Below are 18,217 nucleotides of genomic sequence, written 5' to 3'. Positions count from 1 at the left end.
CTGTCCAAAAATGATGTTGCTCATTCCGTTGAAAGATAGTTTCATTTCCTACTCAAAATTGGTATGAAAAATTTGCCTTGCCAAATGAACATTGTATACTGAACTTGTCAAATCATTTCTCCTGACACAAATAAAAGATAACATTGGGTGGCAGCATGTAAAACAGCTCTGACAAGATAGCAGAGGGAGACAAAGAAATATACATATTTTGATTCTCTCTGTTTTAGAAGCTGGGGTGGGGGGGTTAGGCACCAGCACGATGACTGGCCAGCTTGTGAATGCTTCAGGTAACAATTGAACAAGTCACTTTCATGTAGAGTTTCAATGCTATAATGACCCTGTTTCCAATTAGCCAAAACATGACAAAATTTCAACTTTTATAGCAGCAAAAGCTGCCAGGGAGAAGACCACCTGAGTGACAAGGCTCCTCATTCAAAAGTTTACGGGTGCACCATGCAGCTGTAATTACTAGTTCTAACACAGTGGGAAATTATTCCTAGCGTGTTTAAAAATAAATAAGGTAAATGATCACCCTTTCATTAGATCTGTACTCATACCATATAAGTGACTTTTTTTTTCCTATTAAAATTGTTGATTGAAGGCCGTTAGCTGTTTATCAGCTCAAAATTACATTTCTGCTCTCTTAGGGGCTGCCGACGCTCAGAATCACACTCGGCGCCTAGTTAGGAACAAGAAAAGACTCCTAAAACTGCAATTTCAGGGGGAAAAAAAACACAGGCAAGAAACCCAGATTGCACCTCTGCGTCCCCAAAGGCATCACGCTTCTTTGTTCTGCTAAGAATAATTAACCTCAATCTCAGCTCCGGGTCCCTAGATTGATTATCATAGTCATTTAAATACTGTAATCTCATTTTCAGCACCGGGGTGAGGAGGGGGGAGAGAGAAGAGAGCGAGGCTGGAGAGAGAAAGAGAGCAAGGCTGGGAGGGAAGAGAAAACAGAATAAATTATCTGACAAAGGGAAGCGGGCCTTTCTGCTCACAGAGCCCATTTCGGATCCTTCCACTTGATTGGAAAAGTTGATGAAGTTTAAATGAAGCAGAATTAGAACCTCAGGCCGCTGAGTATTGACGCGGGCTACGCGAGCGTGTGCAACTCAATAGCCCCCCAGTTTCGGTGGAAAACAAGAGACAGACCTAAATGGTATAATCTTCAATCGAATCTAACATCCACACTGACAAGGCAAGGTAATGAGTTAGGCCAGATCAGGCCTGTTGGTTAAAGAAATTAATCCCTCCCGCCACCCTAGAGGGCTTTGATACCTATTGTGTGGGCCCCTGTCCCAGTCTATCTAAATGCTAACTAACTGGGAGGGTGAGGGCGCAGGACTGTGCTTTTCATTGCTGGCGCTAATCTGATAACAATTTGCTCTCCCTGATTAGGGAGGCGGGGAGGGGACGGGGTGATGGGTAGGAGCAGAGGAGGGGGCGCCTTCCCTTTGAAAGGGGGAGGCCGTTCTGGTCAGCCTGGATGCCAGTTGTCTCCCAGCCTGCTAGCAGGTAGATGCGCACGTTTAGAATAACCTAAACTCCAGACTTCTGTGCCAAGCAAGGTATCCACACGTCTTTCCTCTTCGGGCTTGCCTCTTCTTGAAATCATCTGTTCACCCAAAGTGCAGGCTCCTGACCCCCTCTGTCTTCCGCACATTAAGCTTGCTCCAGACGTTCCCTCCAAACACACCCAAGCATGGGGCGTCCCATTTCTCACCTCGCCTGGCCATTTCTACCTCTAAAGTGACTTTTCCCTCATCTCAGCTCCGCGGAGCGCTGCCCAGTCCTGAGGCCGCTGCAGGCTGGGGACCCTCTCCTCTTCCTAACCAGCTCGGTTAACAGCCTTCTGCGTCTGGGCCACCCCTGGCCCCCCTGGTTTCAGCGTCTTGCAGCCACTTCCAGGTGTGCGCGGGTCCCCAACTAGACTACCCACTCCCCGAGAACAGCAAGCACAAAGGGGGGGGGGGGGTTGACCCTTCAGATCTACGTAGATTTTTTTTTTAAGATTTTATTTATTTGAGGGGCACCTGGGTGGCTCAGTCGGTTAGGCGACTGCCTTCGGCTCAGGTCTTGATCCTGGAGTCCCGGGATCGAGTCCCGCATCGGGCTCCCTGCTCGGCAGGGAGTCTGCTTCTCCCTCTGACCCTCCCCCCTCTCATGTGCTCTCTCTCTCATTCTCTCTCTCAAATAAATAAATAAAATCTTTAAAAAAAAAATCTTTAAAAAAAATAAAATAGGGGCGCCTGGGTGGCTCAGTCGGTTAAGCGACTGCCTTCGGCTCAGGTCATGATCCTGGAGTCCCGGGATCGAGTCCCACGTCGGGCTCCCTGCTCGGCTGGGAGCCTGCTTCTGCCTCTGACCCTCCCCCCTCTCATGTGCTCTCTCTCTCTCATTCTCTCTGTCTCAAATAAATAAATAAAATCTTTAAAAAAAAAAGATTTTATTTATTTGAGAGAGAGAGAAGCAGGCTCCCCACTGAGCAGGGAGCCCCATGTGGAGCTCTATCTTAGGAGCCTGAGATCATGACCTGAGCCGAAGGCAAACGCTTAACCCACTGAGCCACTCAGGTGCCCCTGGATCTGTGTAGATTTGATGACGAAGATGAACTGGATTCTTCTTCCCAGGTAATGGACAATGCAGCACAACATGGAAGGACCATGACAAGCTGTGGACTCACAAGGCCAGGGCACCAGCCCCTCCTCTGCCATTGACCCTCCGCATGACCTCGGGCATGCTCCTGAGTCTTTCTGAGCTCCAAAGTTCGATGACCTCGCAGAGTTGAGATCCTGTCTGAAGGAGGCTGGCGCTTGGTAGGTACTCAACAAACAGTGCCGCCCATGGCCACCAAGTTCTTCTAATCTGTGCAGTGGTTATGACCACAGGTCGTGGTGGAGTCAGAGCCCGGGCTCGAAGCCTGGCGCCTCCTCTGCATTGGCTGGATGACCATGGGCAACGTGCGTGACCTCTTTAAGCCTCAGCGTCCCCATCTGTAAAATGGAAGGCCAGCATTCCCATCTCTTAGGACTGTTGCAGAGACTTCGAGAAGATGGTGCCTGAGAAGGGCTCTGTGGAGGGAGCCTGGTATCAGCTGGCACTGTGGTGGGGTGGGGGGTCACTGCTGGCCAAATGTGGCTGCAGCCAGGAGCTTCCTGGGAACCCACACCCCAGGCCTCAGCGTCCTCCCACTCCCGCTCCAGAGAAGTCAGGCCCACGAGCATCCTGCCAGGAGACTCAGGGAAGATCTGCGGAAAGAAGCAAGCAGCTGCCTAAGAAAAGATGGAGCTTTCGGAAATGCCAGACAGACGCTTTCCTCTTAGAAGGGGAGTTTTTTAAAAGACTTGCTCAAACCTCGAATGTATGCCCACTGGGTGCCTCCAGAGTGAGCAAAATCTTCCGTTACAGTTTATAAAGTTTTCGGAGGCAGCCCCGAAGCCCAGCACTCGCTCCTGGGGGACGCTTGGTAGCCCTCCAGCAGGTTCCCTCAAAGGACTCGGTGCAAATTCAGAGCCTGACAGACTGGGGGTGGGGGGGCTTGTTTAATTGCAGAAAGTAAACAAATCGTAGTTGCTAACCCCAGCCATCGCGGTGTCCAGATGTGAAGCCTGGTAGGGGACTCGGAGGATAGCGGAGAGCGCCCCCTGGCTGCCTCAAGTCAAACCACAGCACCCCGGCGGGGCTCCCCACCTTGTTTGGCCTGTGACCCCCTGAGTGCAGGGAGGGGGGAGCTGACACGGCGGCCCTGCTGTGGACTCTCAGCCCTCTGTGCTCTGCCTCGTTTATCCACTCACTTTGGCCCCGCTGGTCTCACGGCCCGGCTGCAGGCCCTGCCCAGCCTCCCTTCAGGACTTCTTCCCTGACGCTTCACTGCAGCCTCCAGAGTTCCAACCGCCTCCTTGCCGTCGAGGCACTAAACCTCTTATTTTGCCTGGAATGGTCTACACTCATGGCCCACCCACGGGCACACGCACACTCTGCCCCCAGCACCTCTTAACTGACCGCCTCTTCCCAGTTCTGAAGGTCGGGCTACCATGTCACGTCCTCAGAGTAGACCTCCCCTAGCCTCCTGGTTGACCCCCTTTAGCGCCCTCGCCTCCCTGCGATGCTTCTCCGTAGGTCTGGGATAGTTGCCTTATTGTCTGTCTTCAGCAGGTCTTGCAAGCTGCCCATAGACAGAAACGAAGGCTCTCCTGCCCGCCAAGGTACCCTCAAGGCCCAGCTATGGACTGGCACGTACCCACCCATCCATAAACATTTTGCAAATGGTCAAACAAACAAATGAAAGGTCAGCTTAGGGTAATTCTCAGAGAAGCCACTCAGGTGTGTAGGACCGAGGCTGAGACCCTCCCAAGGTTTCAGGGTCAACAAGAGACTGAGAGTTCGTCACTGTGGTCCTGGGGCTTGTGTGCCTGGTGCAGTGCTTACAGGATGAACGCATGACCCGTAACCAGAACCACGGACTCTCAGATCTGGTCGTCTGCACATTCCTACCCCAGGCCGCTTTCAACATGCCACGCCTTTTCCTAGAAAGCTGCGCACACACACACACACACACACACACACACACACACCCCTGCCGTCAGAGTTGGATTTACCCTGAAGTTAATGAAACTTTAGCTTCAGAGCTGCTTCCTTGCACATGGCCCCATCCAAGGCCTTGGACGTAATTTCCAACACTATTTATCTGTTCCTTAAAGAGGGATCTCAAGAGGGCATCAGCTGCAGGCCATACAAAACCTGGACCCACCTCTCCCTAGCCCCCCAGCTCCCTACACACACTTACCAACCCTTGTGTGACGATTCGGCTCCAGCCGCTCAAGCCTGAGACATTCCCTTGCCTCCCCTCCCCAGGTGCTGCCCTCGGCACTGAGCCAGGATCCCATCCAGAGGATGGCTGTCCCTGCATGGATCCCACTTAGCTGTTTGTTTTTCTGGCTGTTTCTGTTTACTAGATTATAAGCTCTTGGAGGGCATCGCCTATCTCCAGGTCGGTTTACCCCCACATCCTGGGTGCCTAGCTCTGAGCCTGGTGCACCATAGGTGCTCAAAAGTATCTCTCAATTCAAGCACTGAGTAAATGGAGGTATCTCCTGCTTCTTTCCTCATAGTGAACACAGGATCCTCCAGTTGTTCGTTCTTAATGAGGATGCCTTGCCCATTTCAGACTCTGTGCCTTTGCTCAGGCCAGCCCCGTTCCGGGTGCCCCTCCTGTCCCGGCACACCCTGGCACCCAGCCTGGCCCACAGCCCCGGCCCAGATGCACAAGCTCTGATATATGGCCCCTCTTGCCTCCCCTCACCTCTCCTTCGCCTTTAGTAACTTTTATTATTGGTTGTGGTGTGCAAAGTCTGGTTCTCCCCTCACCAGACCATAAACTTCTTGGAAACGAATCCTCAAACTTCTTATGTTTTCACCAGCGCCCTGCAGACAGTAGGGGCTTACTAAATTTTTGCTCAGTGGTTGATGGGCCTGTTAACAGTCTCAGATACACATTAAAAAATAAGCCAATAAACAAGCAAACAAACCAATAAATAAGCAAGCCAACCTCTCTGTCCTGAAAGACCCACTGGGGGGCGGAGGGGGGATATGAATGCAATTCTACATAATGGGAACATTAAGATGGCATTTGACTGTGGCAAGACAAACTCACTACTGTCCAGTTAGGTTGCCCGACAAAGCTGCCAGCAAATTTTCTAATTTCCTCAACTGAAATGTGATAGCCTGAAGATCCCCTCTCTCGGGGCGCCTGGCTGGTTCAGTCGGTGGAGCAGGCGACTCTTGATCTCAGGGTTGTAGGTTCGAGCCCCACGTTGGGTATAGAGATGACTTAACAATAACATTTTCTAAAACAATCACCTCTCAAGTCTCGTTGGGCAGCCCCACTGCTGTGGGGGGCTGTGGCATCCAAGCTCACTAGGGCTTTTTCTCTGGTACTGTGTCGTAGCTTTGACGTGATGCTGGGCCACATGGCCAAGGTGTGGCCTTTCACTGATGCCGGGCCCTGGATTCCAAGACTTTCTGAATCTCCACTTTCATTCCTCTGCACCAACACAAAAGATTTTGATCCAGGCAAGGGAATGTGTCATGTATGCTTCTGGGTTCATTGGTCTCCCAGATATGTATAGTTTGGATCGTATAAAAGGTCAAAAGTCCTTCTTTTGGGCTCATTATGTGTTCTCTACAGTGGTTTTGGCCGGCCGCTGTCCCCACCTCCCCATGTGGTATGCATGTTGACCCCTCTGCTCATTGACCCCCCGTGAGTCAGTTTCTTAACCAAATGCTGATGTGCCTTTAAATTATTGGGTGGAAAAATACAGCTGTTTTCTTTATAAAGCACACTTATTTGCTTCCCTGAAATGCTGTGCTTCGTGCCACAGTGAGCATAAGGGCTATGCTATGACGGGGCTCTGGCCCACTGTGAGCTTAATTTCGGGTTACCAGATCAATTCTGTTTAAAATCCTAAATGAGTTTATGCTGAGAAAAACCCAGCCAAACCAAACCCTAGGAAGGTGGTGCGCCAGGGAAACAAAGCTTGGGTGGTAGTCCATGGGTGCTCAACAAACCGGCCCCCATGCCAGTTAGTTTATCTGATGAACTATTGAGCCACACTGCATGGATTGTTGGAAATGCTTTTTATTTTTTTTAACTACCATGGGTGACGCTGGAGATAGACAGGCCCCAGACAAAAGCCAACAAACGTTTGGAAGCTGTCACTGAGGGAAAGGGGGGGGGATTTAAAATTGTCATATAATGGGGCACCTGGATGGCTCAGTTGGTTGAGCATCCAACTCTTGATTTTGGCTCAGGTCATGATCTCAGGGTTGTAAGATTGAGCCCCACATCCAGCTCCACACTTGGCATGGAGCCTGCTTAAGATTCTCTCTCTCCTTCTCCCTCTGTCCACCCTTCCCCCCGCCCTGCTCATGCTCTCGCTCCCTCTCTCCAAAAATAAATGAATAAATAAAATGAAATTGCCATAAATGTGTAGGAGGGGAAACAAAGGCAAACAAGGGGGAGAGAAGCAATTATAATAGAACAGTCCCATTTCTACAGTCTTTGTATTGGGTTTCAAGAGCCCTTGGACCATGCGGGAGCTCACCGTGAATTCTCCAGGTGGTTGTTGTCCGATTTAGGGTTCCTCAGCCTCAGCACTGTTGACATTTGGGACCAGATGCTTCCCTGCTGCGGGGGTTGGAGGTGCAGGAGAGGGTGTTGAACAGCATCACTGACTTTTGCTCACTCGATGCCCGTAGCACCCCCAGCCCAGTGGTGATAACCAAGAAGGCCTCCAGACATGACCAGATGTTCCTTGGGGAGCAGAAGCACCTCCTGCCTCAGTTGAGAAGCCCTGGTCTGATTCCAGAAGGTTACTGTGTGTTCCGTAAAATAGCATCTCATCTAAATCAGCCTTCGTTGTGTCCTTGACAAGTCAGCAAGGTAGGTATCAGCACCCATACTTTACGGAGAAGGAAACTGAGGCTCAGAATTTAAGCCACTTGCCCAAGCACCCTCAAGAGAGCTAGAAACCAGATTGTTCTCACCCTCAGCCAGGGCGCACAGTTGCAAGAAATTTGAGACGAGGTGGATGACAGTATTTTTCTTTTATGGAGGTAGAGTTGACGTATAATATCATATCGGTTTCAGGCGTACAACATAGTGATTTGACAATTACATACACTACGAAATTCTCACCATGGCAAGTGTGGTTACCATCTGTGGGAGACACTATTTTTCAACAAGAGCACGAAGGGGGAACAAAGCAGCACTTGGGCGGATTTGTCTCATAAATTTATTTTGTAAGTTCGGATTTACAACACGTACTTAAAAGTCGATGGATGAGAACACGAAGGTTGTTTTGAGGAACACAAATATTTGGAATCTGAATAATGGAAAAGTAACAAAAGCGGGCACGCCTGCGCCCAGCATACCTGTCCTCTCACTGTCAGCTGCTATCACCCATTTTACAGACAGGAAACTGAGGCTCAAAGGTAAGGAACGTTCCCAAGAAAGTGCCCGAGACAGAGCTCACCCTTGGATCTGCTTGGATCCCAAGGCTGCCGTCCAGGGGGTGGCATATCTGCCTGGTTATGACTACATTTGTGTGTGTGTGTGATTGTAGGAGAACAAAACCTACAGCCCGGAATTGTGTTAACAGTCCTCATTGACTCGGGAGCTTGAAAGGAGAGTCAGGGAGCAATTTCATGGAGCATTGAATTGTTACCAGTGAAACAAATGCTCTCATTTTTTTTTTTTTTTTTTTTACAAATACAAAAGTCGGATAAGAAGCACACAACATTTACAATATACGCTAAAACCAACCACAACGCAGTGTGATTGAGACTGTGTTGTGCATTCGCTTGCTTTGGCCTGACCAGCCAGAAGGTTCTGAAGCAGGAGTAACGGGTCTGAGTTTGAACGGAGCCCAGTTCCCAGGGGCCATGGCAGAGCTGTGCATACCATCCCACACGAACGGATTTGCCCAGCCTGAGAGTCCAGAATGATCTGTGCTTGGTTACAATCTTCCCTGCCCGTGACACATTCACCGTGGTGCCAGCACAAACACAGAACTGATAGCCCCCAAACTAGTCAACTTCATTGCTAATGAGCTGGTGGTCCCCGGTGCAAGCATTTCATATAGAACACATTTAACTGAGCTTCCTTTTCATTATACTTTTTAAACAGTTAAAGATACATTTTCTGGGGCACCTGGGTGGCTCAGTCGTTAAGCGTCTGCCTTCGGCTCAGGCCATGATCCCAGGGTCCTGGGATCGAGCCCCACATCGGGCTCCCTGCTCGGCGGGAAGCCTGCTTCTCTCTCGCGCTCTCCCACTCCCTCTGCTTGTGTTCCCTCTCTCGCTGTCTCTCTCTGTCAGATAAATAAATAAAATTTTTTTTAAAAAAAAAAGATACATTTTCTCAAGAAGAATGTGACCAAGACATTTTGTGGGAATCCTAGTCCTTCCAGAGACCACTGAACAGCTTGAAAACCACTGCAATAGAAAACAGGGATTGGAAATTTTGTCCACAGGACCAGTTGTAAATCAAGAACACCTTGTCTTTCAAATAAAGGAGAAGCGGCCTGAATTATACAATGAACAACACTTGAGCCTAGAAGATTCTGGAAGGTGCTGGAAGCGACTGCTGACTTGCTCACCATGGATTCAGAACTCTTCCTGAGGGACTGGCCTTCAACCACATTGCAGTGTTCTGAGAGCCACATAATCAGAAGGTGGATGGGTTCATACCTGAGGAACCCCAATTCCGAGGGTTTATTTGCATTAACATTTCAGAGCCAAAGCACCCCTTCTCCAGAGGGACGGAGGAAGGTGGGCTCCTCCATCAGGGCAGCCACTCCAGGGGATGGTGAAAAGCCTACGAGGGAGCAACTTGGCTTTCTGAAAGGGCCGGATGCTGAGCAAGATTAGTTCACTGCTTCAGCCTCTGCTCACCAAATGGTGTGACTGGGCACGAGAAGCGGGGAGGCTTTGATTTAAAAAGAAGAAAAATGTACAGAGGACCAAGAGAGGGAGAAACCCATGGCTTTCCCTGGAGAAATGAACCCTACCTCTGGCTAGTCGAGAGGGGCCCTTAGAATGGGCAGCTCAGTCCTTCATCCCCCTCATAACATTTTCTTTTCTCCTGTTACATTGTAATGGAACGTAGAAGGATCTGAGCAATCAGAGGTATATTCTCTTCAACAGATAAAACCCAGTGTAACATTTTCATATTTTACTCAAACGTAATAAAAATACTGACCCACGCTGGGATATTTGTACAACTGTGTGTCTGTCTGCCCGCCTTCTTTGCAATTGTCTCGAGGCATTTATGTTCACCAGCATCAATATTTATTAGAGATGCTAAGCCATTAGTGGGCATGGTGTGGTTGCCTAATTTTGTGGAGCATCCGATTTGAACACACTGGCTCTAAATAAATGCTTCCTCGTGATGATAATGATAATGATCCCAGCAGCAGCACCTAGTCTCGAAAAACCAGAACTCCATTTGAGGTGGAAACTGTTGAACACTTAGGATCTAAGGAGGGTGAAATCATTTGGCCCCAGAGGGCTGAATTTTTCCTAGTCTGCCCCGATCAGAATCTAACTCTCCACGCTTCAAGGTCCAGTTCCAGGTCTGTTCCTTCAGAAAGCGCACGGAGTCCTGCTCAGGCCTTCCTTCCCCTAAATCTGGACCCTCTGGCTGGTGCACTGCCCTTGAAGCTTGCAAGGGGTGACCCATAGCATTGCTTATCCTATTACGCATGTGTATGTCTATGTGTGTGTCTGTGCGCAACGGTAAGAGCTAATTTCCTGAGAGCTTGCTTTAAGGCAGGTGCCGTGCTAAGCAATATATACATACACACTCCGTCTCCCCAGCTAAACAGTTAACTCCTTGTGGCTTGTGGGCAGGGTGACGGCTGCGAACTGAACTTGTTTCTATGCACCGCCCACCCCCACCTCCCAAGAGAGCTTAGGATGGTGCTGGGCACATAGAAAACATTCAATAAACACTTCTTGGCTGTCAATAAATCCCGGGAAATGAGTAGAGCTCACATTGGAAGGAATGTTGAGGAAAATGATATTGGAATCATTCCGTGGTGAACATTTTTCGACTGCCTGCCATATAGAAGTAACCAATCTGGGTTGTCATTAATTAATTGGTTATGTAACGTGGCCAGAAGAGCACAGGGCTGGAAGTCAGGAGACATGAATCTCATCCCACTTCTGTGACCAGGTCAGAGGGCACCTTGAATGAGTCTCTTCCTCTCCCTGGGCCTTAACATCCTCAAAAAAAAAAAATGGACTGGATGTCTGTAAGCCTCCTTTCAGCCCCAAATGATGTGATTTTACAACTCTATTTCACAAATGCATGCACTTCTTATTTGTGACACAAACCCCCACAGAAAAACAAAGTCAGTGATAAATTATGAAAAAAAAATCAGGTGCCATGATCATGTGCACTTTCTAAGGGTGCTCGATTCAATAAATTCCACCCCTGTATATTGCCTGCCTCTCCAGGGTGATGGAGGATTCAAGGCTGTCAGGGGAGCAAACCAGGCAGTCTCTCCCCTATAATTGTATTGACAGGATATCAGCTGAGTTCCGATGGCAGGCAGGGTGCACCCTGACAGCTTCTTTGAAGGAGCCTTGAAGGCTATTGTAGCAGGATCCTATGTTGAGTCACAGAATTCTGGGGGAATGGGAATCAAGCAGAAAGAAGCTTGGTTCTTTCTCTAATTTTATTCTTCCCAGAGAGTCACATTTGAAGGAAAACTGGCTAACTGCACGTCACTTTATACAATAGAGTAGAAGCCCTTTCTAATGGAAAATATTTACCTCTTTTTGCGGCCACATAAAACACCCAGTTGACTCGATCAGTCCCACTAATAACCAGTGGGCTTGATTTTAAATGAGGCAAGGAGTTGTTGAGCATTTGTAGATAAAATACCTGCTTGGATGTCTGAGTTTTTCACTTTTCACTTGGTTACTGTGCGGCTTCTTGCAGACACATTCTTGAATAACTGATGTGTATATGTCCTGGTAAATTCCATGGGTGTGAAATAGCAGTGTTGGGTTTGTTCAGACCGTGTGTCTGCATTTTAAATTAAACAAATCCTGATCCTCTTCACTGGAGAAAACAATTTGAGCAACAACCCCCCCACCACCCCACCACCACCACAGGGTGGAATCAATGACTATTTCTAAGGTGGTAGATTTTTCCATATAGATGCAACCTTCAGGTTCAGACTTAGACAAGACCAAAATATACTTCATCCTCATCCTCTTAAAGACACCCTTGGGAGAGGGCACTCCCACCTCTGCCACACACGAGAAGGTGCACACTCACATGGGGGTCTGGAAACGTGGGCTTGTGCCCCAGGATACCACAGTGAAGAAATCCACAAGCTGAGCATCAACAGAATCCCAACGACATATTAAAAAAATAATTTTTTTAAGGCTCCACTATCTTGAATGCTTTCCAATCTTTTTTGCTTTAAAGCCGAAAATCCCAAAGTGTTTTCATAATTTAAATTTCATTTGAATACAGGAAGCTGTTTGGAGTGGGAAAACAATGCTGGGCTGGGAGCCAGTGAACGTAGCTTCTGACCCAGGCTCTGCCACAACCTTGTGCAAAGAGCCCACGACAGATGGCCTCAGTGTACCCATCTGTAAGGAAGGGTCTGGAAAAGGTAACATTCAAGGCTCTGTCTTGCTCTCAATGTCTCTGCAACTTTTAGTTAGGCCAGGTTTTGGTAGAAAATCTTGTAGCAGTGGTAAATATTGAAATGGGGACATAATTTTAACTGCTACGGAAAGGAGCTTAGAGCCCATCAAGAACCGGAGGGAGGAAAGTAAGGAGGAAAGGCTAGCTGTCCCTGACCTGAGAAGAGCTAAGCACCATCACCAGACCATGCCTGGAAGCGGCCCCCTGCTGCTCAGGCTGGGTCACCACCCGGCCAGGGCGGTCCTGCTCTTCCTCTCCTGCCTTGAAGACAGAACCCCCTCTCCTGGCTGTGGGTCAGTCATCTGCACATATTCCAACCCCAGGAATTGGGGAATTGAATTCATTCTGGAAGCTGTTCAGCTAGTGCCATCCAGAGGCCAAATATTGTCCTTCTTGATATATGAGCAAAAGGAAAGAGGGGAGATTTTTACTCATACGTGTATAATATACATATAGTATACGTATATGCATGTGTGTATGTGTGTACATATACACATAAAATGTACGTGTATGTGTAATAAACGCATGTATATACGTATGCATATACCTATAGGTCTGTATGTATATATATGTGTGTATATGTGTAGACAGTTGACCCCTGGACAAGGCAGACGGTTAGGGGTGCTGACTCCCAACTACTTGAAACTCCACTATAACTTTTTTTTAAGTAAGCTCTACGCCCAATGTGGGGCTTGGACTCACCACCCCAAGATCAAGAGTCGCATGCTTTACTGACTGAGCCAGCCAAGTACCCCACCACTGTAACTCTTTACTCCCCCAAAACTTAACTACTATCAGCCTACTGTTGAGCAGAAGCCTTATGGCCAACAGTCGGTTAACACATATTTGGTATGTTATATGTACTATACACTGTATTCTTACAATAAAGGGAGCGAGAGGGAAAAAATGTTATTAAGAAAATAAAAGAAGATGGACATTAAGGAGGGCACGTGATGTAATGAGCACTGGGCATTATATAACACTAATGAATCACTGACCTCTACCTCTGAAGCCAATAATACATTATATGTTAATTAATTGAATTTATTTATTTTTATTTTTTTTTAAAGATTTTATTTATTTATTTGAGAGAGAATGAGAGAGAGCACATGAGAGGGGGGAGGGTCAGAGGGAGAAGCAGACTCCCTGCCGAGCAGGGAGCCCGATGCGGGACTCGATCCCAGGACTCCAGGATCATGACCTGAGCCGAAGGCAGTCGCTTAACCAACTGAGCCACCCAGGTGCCCATAATTAATTGAATTTAAATTAAAATTTTTTAATAAAATAAAACAACAGCAAAAGAAAATCAAAGAAGAGAAAAAACATTTACAGTACTGCAATACAGTATTTATTTTTTTAAATGGGCCGGCATAAGAGCAAATCCACATCGTTCAAAGGTCAAACTTATATAGCTTGGGGTGGGCATCCCATGCTGCTAATTTACCGGGGAGAATACGAATAACTCTAAAACGCGCTTTATTTTATATGTAAGTAGAATGGAACTGGCCCACTAGTACCTGCCTGAGTGAATGCAATGACCTAACATCGGCGGCCGATCAGAGGTGGAGGACTTGATTCTCCCCCTGATCCCAGAATGGTGAGCCCCATCTGCCCCATCTGTCGGCTGAGAGGGGCTCTTCTCACCTAGGTATTAACAAAGGACCTTGTTCCACTTGGTGGGGGGAGGGGGGTTGCTAAGAAAAGGAGCACATTAAACGGAAGAGTGCTGGTGTGATAAGCCAGGGCCAGGAACAAAGTTGGGGGAAGGCAACAGGATAGAGTGCGTGTTTTCATAGGAATCGTGAACTCAGCTAATTCTAGCATGATGTTAAGAAAGCCCAGGTTCGGGCGCCTGGGTGGCTCAGTCGGTTAAGCGACTGCCTTCAGCTCAGGTCATGATCCTGGAGTCCTGGGATCGAGTCCCACATCGGGCTCCCTGCTCGGCGGGGAGTCTGCTTCTCCCTCTGACCCTCCCCCCTCTCATGCTCTCTCTATCTCATTCTCTCTCTCAAATAAATAAATAAAATCTTAAAAAAAAAAAAAAAAAAGAAAGCCCCGGTTCCCTGAACCAAACAAAAACAAAAACAAACAGACCAAAAAGCCCGCACAAAACAACAACAAAAACCTCTGGGCTTTGATGAGCTCCTGGCGTTCAGATGCATTTTTACCGAATCCCTGGTGACCGGCTGCGCCTTGCACTCCTGGCACCGGGCACGGCGAGCACTGTTGAAAGCGCACTGCCCCCCGTGGCACAGGACAAACTTGCTCCCTGACCAGCTCCCCGAGAGCCAAACCTCAACTCGACTCCTCTGGGGCCCCGGGAAGGAGTGGCGATGCCCCGCCGGCGCTGGGTGATCACCAGTCCCGAAACCTCCGAGGGGAGGGAGTGTGCAATAAATGGGAAGGCGACCTAGGTAAGAAACCGCAGCTCCCTCCCCCCTTCGTGCCTGCGAGCCCCCCAGGGCAGAGAGTTGCGCGCCCTTTTTTTCTCTTCGGGCTGTAATTCTGGGTAAGAGTATGATTGGATGGAAATTACCTCGTGGAGGGGCGCTTCCAGGAGAGGGCGGAACCCTGGCTGCGTCGCGGCGTGCAGGGGGAAGGGGGCAGCCAGCCGGCACCCCGGGAGGGCGGCGGCTGGCGAGTAAGGACAGAGGGTGGGGGCGTGTTCCCTGTCGGCCACCTGCGGGTCGCCGGCGGGCTCCCGGTGAACAGCAGCAGCCAACCCTGCGGGCGGGCTCACCGCGCGTCAGCCGCTGTGCCAGGGCCCCTAGTCAACCTTCCCCGTCACTCCCTCCAGTGAGCGCCGTTATCATCCCACTTCGAGGATTGGGAAACTGAGGCGCAGAGAGGCGACGCGACCTGCCCGGGAGACCGCACCGGGGTCCAGGTCGGTCTGGACCAGAGCGGGAGCTGCCAACACTGCGCTCGGTCCGCTGGGTCCCGTGGGCCGCGGCTTGGCGGTGGAAGCCCCGGCAGCGCGGGTGCCCAGCGAGGGGGCGAGCGCCGAGGGGGGGGCGGGCGTGGGGGCGGCTCACCTTGACGATGAGCGGATTCTGCAACATGGAATCCCGCACGACTCCCAGCCTCTCGTTCTCCATGCCGGGTCGGATGTCGGCCACGGTCAGGGGCCGCCGCGGGGGCGGGCAGATCTGGCTGACCGTGCGGCACACCGGCTGCTGCTTCTTCCGGCGCCGGGGGTCCCGGCGGGAGCTCTGGGTCTCTGGCATCCTGAGGCTGCGGGCCGGAGGTCCGCGGGCTGGCTGGCTGGGGCGCGCTCCCCTGCGGCGGAGCGGGGCGCGGAGCTCGGAGGGGGCCCCTCCACCAGTCCCGGGACGCACCACCCGGGGCCCCGGGGTGGGCCCCAGACGCCCGGCCCCCTCCGGAGCGGGGAGCACCCACCTCGCGCAGCCCCCTTCCCGTAAGGAGCTCTAAAGCCCTATATAAGCCCCTCTGGTTCCTCAGAGCAACTTCTGGGCACCGCCCTGCGGGCTAGGAACGGACAGAAAATCGAGACCACCCCTTGAGGAAGAATGGAACTGTCTGTCTCCATGGCGACGGGACGCCAACGGCGCCCGAGCGGAGGGGCCAGGTTTTCTTTCTCGAAACTCTTGGTGGCCACCAAAGTGGACTTGCTTAGAGTTCTCTTAAATAGATATGAAAAAAACCAAGAATCGCCACTAGGTTGTGTTAAAAGCAACGGGGCTCTAGAAGGCCATCTACACTTGACTTCCTAGGCAAAGATACCTCCCTCCACCCACCCCACTCCACTCACGGCCCCTTATCATTCTCTTCCCCTCTACACCCCCCCGCCCCCCCCCCCCACACACTGGGCTAGAGAGCTAAAATTTTCATGATGAAATAGAGATCTGCATTCCAGGCCTGATGTTACTGCTAGTCCACTTGGGTGATCTTGAATCAGTCACTCTTTTGGGTCCTCAGTTTTTCCTCCTGTGAAATGGGTGAGGAGGAGAGTCTAGAGTTGAATGAGATCAGTGGTACCCAACTTTGTGCAACAGAATGGAGGGAAATGGAAAAATACAGATCCACTGACTTAGAATATGGAAATGGAATCTGGGAATCTGTATTTTTAAAAAATCTCCTTCCTCCCCTTTGGACTTTTTTTAAATTTTGAAAAAGTTCTAAACTATAGAATAGTTGAAAACAGAGTACAGTGAAAACCCATATAGATTTCACCTAGGTTCACCATGCACAGACACACGTTGCAGAATCATCTTGAAAGTATCTGTTGATAGCATCATATGTGACCCTAAACTCTTCAGCATGTATCTATCTGCCAAGAACGGGGACATTCTCGCATTACTACAGTGTCATTATCATGTCCATGGATCTCAATATGACATAATAGTAGCGCCTGATGTCTGTATGCCAAGTTGGGAATCTGCATGTTTTAAAAGCTTCCCAGGAAATTGGCACAATACTTCTGGAACCACTGGCCTGGATGATCTCTAGTTCCTTCTAGTTCAGCCTTTTGTGGGTTCGTTCACCCCTCATCATCTTCATTCAATGTGCAAATACCCACAAGGCTCTGGGTAAGAGGGTTCACCAAGAGCAAGTTGCACCAACAGCAAACTCGCACTTCAAGGCCTTATAGACCAACAGTGGACAACACCAGTACTGCATTTCTAGAACAGACCAGACAGACTTCCAACTGCTCATCCAAGACTGGAGCAGCTGTTGGGTGGTGATGGTGTGTGATGTGATATGTACTTGTGATTTCTCCAGCCTGCTTTACTCCCAGACTTTCACAGAAATACAGATTGTGCACTTTTAATGAAAACCGCTTGGCAGCTCACACAGAGGAAGTCAGGTGGTAGGTGTAGGTGATGTGGGAAACAAAGGCAAAAAAAATTAAATTTCCTTATTACCTACAGCCCACTGACAAGTCCTTGAAACAGGCAGAGTGACATTCCTCTAGGAACTCAGCTGCCTCGATGTTAATATCTTGCTAAGGGCAAAGGGCAATCTTAGCCCAATCCCCAGCATCCTGTAAGTCTACTTCAACATATAAAAATTCCTTTGGGGGTGCCTGGGTGGCTCGGTTGGTTAAGCGACTGCCTTCGGCTCAGGTCATGATCCTGGAGTCTCAGGATCGAGTCCCACATTGGGCTCCCTGCTCAGCAGGGAGTCTGCTTCTCCCTCTGCCCTCTTCCCTCTCGTGCTGTCTCTCATTCTCTCTCTCTCAAATAAATAAATAAAATCTTAAAAAAAAAATTCCTTTGGAAGCTTCCTTTATCTCTACCCCCAAGATATGTGTTGGCAGTCATCCCCCAAGCATATGACCCACCCATATACATCTGAAGGGTCTCATGACTCAAGTTTTATTAGACAGTAATAAATGACCTTTTCCTAACAGCAGCTAGCCCCCTCAAGGTCCTGGAAACTTTGCTTCCAAAATTCCCTAGAGACTTACGCTAGCCCTAACCCCTCCCAACTTGAAAGTATATAATCTGCCACTCCTCATGACCCCAGTGCGGCTCTTTCTGCCTACAGGTCCTGTCCCTGTGCTTTAATAAAACCACTTTTTTTCTTTTTGCACCAAAGACATCTCAAGAATTCTTTCTTGGGGTGGGCTCAGAACCCCAACATCTTTCCTACATCACAGGGAGGGGCAGGATAGTGGAGTAGTAGGGAGAGCACAGGTTTGAATCCTGCCTGGGCCACATAAATCCCCTTGTACAAGTTACATTAAGCCCTAGTTTTCTCATCCAGAGGGTGCGGCTGATAACACCTAATAAAAATAATCCTACAATACCCACATGGGCTTGTTACAGGATTTAGTGGGGGAAAAAAAAAAAAACCTAGTTGCCAACATGGTTATGTTCACAATTCAAGGAGTCTAAAAGTCTAGTGGTTTATATACTGGCCTCGACTTAAGAGCTTTACTTTAAATCATAAGCCAAGTTTCTTCAGGGCACAGTTGCAACGGGAGGATTGGAACACAAGGCTCCTTCCAGCTTCACGTAAGCT

The 18,217-nt window shown here is 49.4% G+C and overlaps 1 protein-coding gene across 1 annotated transcript in view; it reads right to left on the bottom strand.

The window, feature by feature from the left end:
• The window catches only part of CFAP77 (cilia and flagella associated protein 77), a 134,637-nt gene extending 119,181 nt beyond the window's left edge, over positions 1-15,456 (bottom strand). The window contains exon 1 of the mRNA XM_045882025.1: positions 15,265-15,456. Coding sequence (XP_045737981.1) covers positions 15,265-15,456 — 192 coding nt within the window. The remainder of the gene's footprint in view (positions 1-15,264) is intronic.
• Positions 15,457-18,217: the final 2,761 nt, after the last annotated feature.

Source organism: Mirounga angustirostris, unplaced genomic scaffold, assembly GCF_029215605.1.
Source record: "Mirounga angustirostris isolate CCGP_5_RB_7025 unplaced genomic scaffold, mMirAng1.0.hap1 SCAF_15, whole genome shotgun sequence".
Classification (NCBI taxonomy): domain Eukaryota; kingdom Metazoa; phylum Chordata; class Mammalia; order Carnivora; family Phocidae; genus Mirounga; species Mirounga angustirostris.
Note: the sequence above shows the minus strand (reverse complement) of the source record. Positions and strands in the feature narration are given on the sequence as shown.